Here is a 7175-nt window from a genome sequence, read left to right on the forward strand (position 1 = left end):
AGAGACAAAACTTGGTGAGCCACCTGCAGTAAAGGCAGGTACCACAGCAGCACTTAGGGGGGCTGTAAGCCTGAATGCTTTAGGAACCAAAAACTTGGATTGACACTGTCATCTAGGATGGAACTTGCCTCTTCCAAGCATTACCCTCCCCTGGCCCAACACCAATTCTATACCACACATGCACTGCCATCATTTGTCTTCTTGAACTAGGAGAATCCCTGCAAAAGAAACCAAGTGCTTGCCCACACTGCCTCAATGAACACCATTTTGGCTCCTGTTTGCACCTAGATTCTTTCAGCACAATTCCAAAGTACACTACTGTTAAAGCAGCGGGGTGAAGACTGAGCTCTAGGTGTAAACAGTTGGGAAAAAAGAGGCGATGAGCAGACAATGAAGAGGCACATGGCTCCAAAGGGAAAAAAATGCAACTAAAAACAAACCAAGCCAACACAAGTACAGGATAGAGCTATCCATGTGTTCCCTGGGGGCTGGGCCACCTACTTGCAGAAATCTCTGTCACCCACAGAACTGTTGAGCAGCAGGGTGAGTGGATGCTGGGTATCAACCATTACCGACGCCGTGCCTGGTTTTCTCAGGCTCTCGTTGCTTGGTGGGACAAACGCCAGGAACTGATACAAGCACTGTGAAAGAAGAGGGTGAAGGGAGCTCATTAGTGCCAAAGGAGAGTGAAAGGGGGGTTCTGCCTCGCATGGTGGCAAAGACAAGGAAAGATGCCACGGGGTTGGAGCATCTCCAGCTGCGGGAGTTCCCTGCGTGCTGCTCGAAGGTAAAATCGAAGCGAAGGGACCTGACGAAGCCACAGGGAGAGCCGGAGAAGCCGAGCAGCCCCGCCGCGGGCCAGGCTGTCAGAAGCGGAGGCCGGGGAGTGACCCCCGCCCGGCACAGCCCCTCTCACCTGGTGGCAGGAGCCGGAGCGGGCGGCGAGGTTCAGGCCCGGGGCGGGCAGCTCGTTGCGGATGAGCAGGAGCGCTTGGTCCATCCGCCCCGACCGCCGCCGCTCCGCCGCCGCCCCGCCGCGGGGCCCGGGTGTGCCCCGTCCGTCGGGCTGCGAGAGGCCGGGCGCCATCAGCAGCGCGCCCACCGCCGCCGCCACCGCGGCCACCAGCGCCACCGCGGCCGCCAGTCCCGCCGCCGCCGCCATAGCGCCGTGCTCCGCCCCGGGGTGGGGCCGCCGCCCCGCGCGGCCGCGCTTCCCTGTGTTTTCAGGGGCCAGGCGTCCCTGCCCCCGCTGTCCGCAGCTCGGGCCCGCCTGCGCGGAAACACGGGAGAATATGCGGCGCGGCGAGCGTCGAGCTTGCAGCCGCCTTTAACACGTCCCGCCGCCAGCGTGGCCTCTCGTCGTAGTCTGCAGGCTCCGGACCGCGGTGCCTGCGGGACGGCTGGCACTGAAAAATCCGTACAGACATTCATCCCCGGACTGGAAAGAAAGTCCTGCTTAGCCTCCGTCTTTCACGGAGGATGTGGAAGGCACGGCCATGGAAAAGAAACCGCATTTCGTTAGGAGGGAGTTTCTTCCCAGAGAGGTGCCATCCATCTCACTGGCGTTACTGCTTGCAGCTGTCCTGCTCCTTAATGCCCTTCTCTACCTGTACCTCAATAAGTTTTACATCTCTCTGGAACGCGTCGAAACGGACCACGGCCTCTGCCCTTTTGGGCATTTCAAATTCGGAGCGGTGAAGAATTGTTCCCCGTGGCTTTCCTGCGAAGCCATAAATAGGGAAGTCAGGAAACTCAAGTGTGTTGGCGAAGGTGCTGTGAAAAAGGTGAGTTTGGATTTCCTTCCTTCTCTCCTCTGGATAAAGAGCTTTCACAGTTTGCTGGGTAATTAATGCCAGCACTGCTGTTATGTTTAGCCTCTCAGCAGCTAATTACTGTAGGCATGCAGTAGGCATATGGCTACTGATAAGGTGAACACAACACCTATGAGAGCATGACCTGGGCCACCTCTCTGACACCAAACGACATCCAGCTACACAAGCAAAATCACAGATTGGTGCAATCATGGCAGAGTAAAACTGGCTATTTGGGGGGTGGGTGATATAAAATAATTTAATTCATATGCATTGTCCATTCCAAAGAAAACTTAGGAAATTGTGATGTAACTATGGTATCAGAAGGGGCTTGCTGTGACAGGTACATGGCTCTACCTAAAACTGACTGTGCCTGGTGACCATAATTTGCCATTGTGACTAACCAGTCACAGGAAGAGGTCAGCAGCAACTGGTAGCAGTACACAGAAGAAGGCTCTCCACATGTGTTATGTGTTTCTTGTGTGTTCTCAGGTCTTCCTTTCTGAGTGGAAGGAAAAGAAAGTGGTCCTTTCACAGCTCACCAACTCAGAGCTGAAGGAAGACTTTCTCCATGGATTGAAGATGCTGAAAGCCCTTCAGAGCAAGCATGTTGTCCGGCTGCTTGGCTACTGTGAGCAGCATTTCACAATCCTCACTGAGTACCATCCTCTTGGTTCACTGAGAGGCCTGAATGAAACTCTCCACATTCCTAAATACAAGGGTATGAACACCTGGCATCGCAGGCTGATGCTTGCCATAGACTACGTGAGTGTCATTCGGTACCTGCACAGCAGCCCCCTGGGCACCTTAGTGATGTGCGACTCGAATGACTTGGAAAAGGTTCTCTCCCAGTATCTCCTAACAAGTGACTTTCATGTTCTGGTGAATGATTTGGACGCTTTGCCTCTTGTGAACAGGAGTGCTGGCAGGCTGGTGAAGTGTGGTCACAGGGAGCTCCGGGGTGAGTTTGTAGCTCCTGAGCAGCGTTGGCCCTATGGAGAAGATGTGCCATTTGAGGATGACCTCATGCCTCCCTATGATGAGAAAACAGACATCTGGAAAATCCCAGATGTCTCCAATTTTTTCTTGGGCCATGTTGAAGGAAGTGACATTGTACGACTGCATCTGTTTGATATCCACGCAGCGTGTAAGAAGAAGGACCCGGCAGAACGACCCTCTGCCCAAGAGGTCTTAGACACCTACAGGAAAGTTTTAACTCTGCTTATTCAGGAGGCAGCTATGCCTGGTACTAGAGAAATGTTATAGTGAATCACAAGGCAAACAACATACTGATGTTTTAAGTTGGTGTCCTTCCTATTTGAGTAGCTTGCCTGATGCACAAAACCTCTGTCCCCAAAACAGAAGAAAAGAACAACTGAACTTGTACCTCTTGATTAAAAAAAAAATCCCCCCAATCCAAGAGCTGTCAAGCTTTCCATTGGCATGTTTAATCTACTGTTGGAAAAGGAGGAGGGAAAGCTTTGAAGCTGTTTGGGTGCAGGGGAAGTTTGTTCCCTAATAAATGATAAATTGTCTTTTGCAATATTTACACAAAAATATTTTACACAAGAGCATTTTACACAAAAAATATTAGACTTAACTTCTTAGCAGAGGACTGGAGAGCAGAGATCATGGAATGCCCCCCACAAGCTTTGTGCTGATTGCTGTGGCTTTGGCCTGTGTTGTATCCACAAAACCCTCATCTACTTTCCCATGTAGTAAAAGCAGTGGTCACTTGAGGAGTGCCCCACTTCACTTGAGATATTGGTGAGCCCTAGTGCCAGAGCCACAGTGGCAGTCTCTCCCTGCTGGCTGGGGCATAAGTTGTTTTTGGAGCCATAATGGTGATTGCTCTATGGGCCCTGTAGCAAGTGTGTGGCCACTTTTGGAAGCAAGATGATGCAGGTTCTGAAGAGTCTGCTGGCAGACAGAGGTTCTTGGTTTTCAAGCCTTTGTCCGGTGGTGTTTTCAGATGGGCTCTTTAGAGATGAAGATATTGAATGCAAGTCTCCTGCTCCTCTGTAATCCACAGAAAGGCCATACACTTTGGAAGAGAGCTGAAGTGTGTCTTTCTTTTTCCATTCACTTATCCTTGCTTAGTGTCATCATGATTTGAGCGAAAGGAGGATAACGAGGAACTGAAAGAGAATGTGACTTCCACAGCAATGAGCATTAAACACAAGCTTTGGAAAAGAAAATTCCTGTATTCAGAGCATACGACACTATTTGGTCTGAATTCAAAGTCCACTAAGCATAGAGAAAGGCTGCTAAAAACTAGCCTTGTTTGGTGTGTTAGGAAAAAGCTTGAGGATGTACATGTTACATGAATGTAACAGCCTGGTACCGACATCTGAAGAGGAAGAACAATGATGCCTTAATCCAGCAATAGGCTCTGTTTGGTGGGACTGGGAATAATATGAATGAAAAACATGGACTCCACCATTGCCCACCTGAGGACTTTCTGTGCTGGGACTAAATCTTTGAAAGGCCTACGAGATAACTTCCATGTTTTGACCTGAGAAGTGGTTTGTAAGCAGAGACATACACTGTCCTTTTTGCTCCTTTTTGAAGAGTTTGGTTCTATTCTTTTCTGTGCTGCTATTCTTCTTCACATAAACCAGCCACATTCTGACTGCACTGAGATAATGCAGTCATTTCATATGTATAATGTTCAAATCCTGGTATCAGAATTTTATTATAAATGGGAAACATTGTCTGCAAATTAGTAAATTCAGTCCTGATATCATACAATGCCACCAGGAACCCTTTAAAAGCTGCTGATTACGCCTTTCCCTCTGTCCAGTCTGTTTTCTTAAATTAGACTTTTTCCATTTTTCACTTATCCATTCCTTCCTTGCAGTTTTCCTGGTCAGGTTGTCAGGAGACAAACCTCAGAAATCAAGATTTCCAAAAGAGAGCAGTGATTGTGGATGCTTTGGGTTTGTTTTGGACTTTCACTCGACACACTTAAATGAAGCATGTAGTAAATGCATCACCCAGCCCATTAATCCTTGACTTATTATTAGGGTTAGATTTCTACAGTTCCAGCATGAATACAGGATGTACAACAGTTGGAAAAGTCTCCTGTTACAGCTTCTTGAAGCTAGGGATAAGGCTTTAAAGGGCCAAGAGTCAAATCTTTTGCATGTTTCTCCCACAATAACTTGTTAATTTTTCTTAGCCATCATGTACACTTGAAAGGGAAATCTTCATCTCATGGCTGTAAATAACCATCCCATGAGAGGTTTTTATGAGCAAGGACAGACAAGAACCTGACAAACATCTGCTTGTCTCTCTTGGTTAAGACAAACTTCTACTGGGGTTCTTTCCCTGTTGTGTACTGTTGCACCTTGCAAACAGCCATATTAATTTCACAGAGTGAAAAAATTGAGGAAAAATTCTGGTTTAGTATAATTATCTTGCCATGGAAATAATTCTCTGCTCCTGGATGAAATAGTTATAAATCTTTTAAGAAAAGGTCTCTCCCTAAAAATTCACTTAGCAATGGCTTTTCCACATCTCTTTCCTATTCTCTCTTCTTCAGCTTGTGTGTTGTCCAGCGCTGTATTTCAGCAGGAATAAATCAGATTTGTTCTGAATACAGCATTATGGAGCTGCAGTTTCTTTTTGGGGATGTTGTTTCAGTCTGTGGGGAAACGCTAGATGGCAGCATGAAGGTCAGTTCAGCTTTGGTTATTAGCAGCTGCCTCTGAAGCCCAGACATAGCCAGAAACGGGCCTTGCAGCCAGTATTTTATTTTCCTGGCAAACTTCCATGAATCCCTTAAGGATCTCATTGTGTTTGCTTTAGAGAGTCTGAAGGAACAAGACAGATAGATATAGGGGCTGACCTACTAACCACACATGCCACACATTGCTCGTGGTCTTTGTGTACTTCACTGTCCATTTCTATCTCAACCTGCTGAGACCAAACATAAGTTTGCGTGTCACCTCCTTCCAGTCTTTCAGTAAAATCAGATGTTGGTCTTGCATCTGCATCTTGCATCTTTCTATTCTTCCCTGCTAGCTCCTTCTGCAGTCTCAAGATTGCATTAATCCAGTCATTCCTACATTTCCAGCTTATTTTCCCTTAAAGGGAAGAGGCAAGACATCACAGAGAGGGGAAAAAGAGGCAGGACAGCCCTACATGCAGCAGTCTTCTCTCTTTCCACTCTTTTTTCTGAGCATTTCAATCTTCACCACAAATCACAGCCTCTGATAAACATTCAGGGATTTGCTGCCTCAGTACAAGCAGCTCTTGTCTGTCTAGTGGAAAACATCAAAAGATGAAGGGCAGAAAGAGGCCTGTTCACAGCTGGGAGCCTGCAAGTCCCTCTCTGCTCACCCACTCCCCAGCCAGCTCTAGACCAGTGGACATGACTTCCTATGCTAAGACCACTGCCACAGTTCTGCCTAACCTCAACAACAGCTGTTGGTTCTTATCTCAAGCTCAGATCAAGTGTCCCACATTCCCTGTCCTTTCTCACAAAAGATACTTCTCTGGGGTCTGTCATTGCTGTGTTTCTTACTGTATTATTGTTCTTCCATCCCAAAAGTCCAGTCAAAGAAACTACACAAAGAAGCAGGTCACACAAGGAGAAGGACAGCTACTGATGCTTATCTCCTTCAGAAAACTTAAGAGGAGGTTCCCCAAACCACCCTAGGTAGTCAATACCAGGCAGATGCGATCCCAGTCATTCCAGGGCTTTTGTTTGCTGTTGCTTTCCTCTTTGCCTGTGGAAGTTTTTCCCATTGACATGCTAAGAAGCACTGAGGGCTTGGTCCTTGAGACTGGGGGGGGGGAACCTCCCTGTTTTTTTGGGAGTTCCTCTCGAAGCGGAGGGGGGGGGGGGGGGGGAGAGCGGACACCCCCGAAATTAGAAGCAGCTAAAAGCAGAGTGGGGGACAGTTGCTCTCCCTCGCTCGCTCTTGGTTTCAGAGGAGCAAGGTCGCTGTTACCACCACTATCCCAACGCCGGGAACTGCCTCTTCCTCTTCTGCTGGACCCCAGCACCCCGGACCTGCTAACAAGGACGCCCTCCCGCTTTCAGCTCGCTGTTTCCAAGCATCCTGCCTCTCTCCTCCATCCCTTCCTGTCTCGGACACAGCCGCCATCACCACAGCGCCCCCTGCAGCCCCGGAGGGATCATTGCACCGGCCCCGTGCACCGGGAGCCGCCAGCGCTCCCTGCCGGCTGTGACGGGAACTGCACCAAAGGGAAAGTGCCTGCGGCTGAGAGGAACTGGAGCTGGGTCATTGGTTCAAATTGTTATTAATTTCATTGTTGTTGTTTTGTTTCCCTTGTTAGATATACTAGTAGATATATATAATATATATACATATTCTTATCCCCATATCTTTGCCT

At 48.4% G+C, this 7175-nt stretch overlaps 1 protein-coding gene across 1 annotated transcript; it reads left to right on the top strand.

Annotated features, from left to right (window-relative positions):
• Positions 1-1496: 1496 nt before the first annotated feature.
• POMK (protein O-mannose kinase) lies at positions 1497-3077 on the top strand. Its single transcript, XM_062493756.1, has 2 exons — positions 1497-1784; positions 2304-3077. Exons 1-2 carry the CDS (start codon positions 1497-1499, stop codon positions 3075-3077), a joined length of 1062 nt encoding a protein of 353 aa, XP_062349740.1.
• Positions 3078-7175: the final 4098 nt, after the last annotated feature.

This window comes from Cinclus cinclus, chromosome 5 (genome assembly GCF_963662255.1).
Source record: "Cinclus cinclus chromosome 5, bCinCin1.1, whole genome shotgun sequence".
Lineage (NCBI taxonomy): Eukaryota > Metazoa > Chordata > Aves > Passeriformes > Cinclidae > Cinclus > Cinclus cinclus.

Coding starts and splice junctions, on each gene's coding strand:
- POMK (XM_062493756.1), top strand. CDS start 1,497: ATGGAAAAGAAACCGCATTTCGTTAGGAGGGAGTTTCTTCCCAGAGAG. Junction 1,785..2,303: donor GCGAAGGTGCTGTGAAAAAG/GTGAGTTTGGAT, acceptor GTGTGTTCTCAG/GTCTTCCTTTCTGAGTGGAA.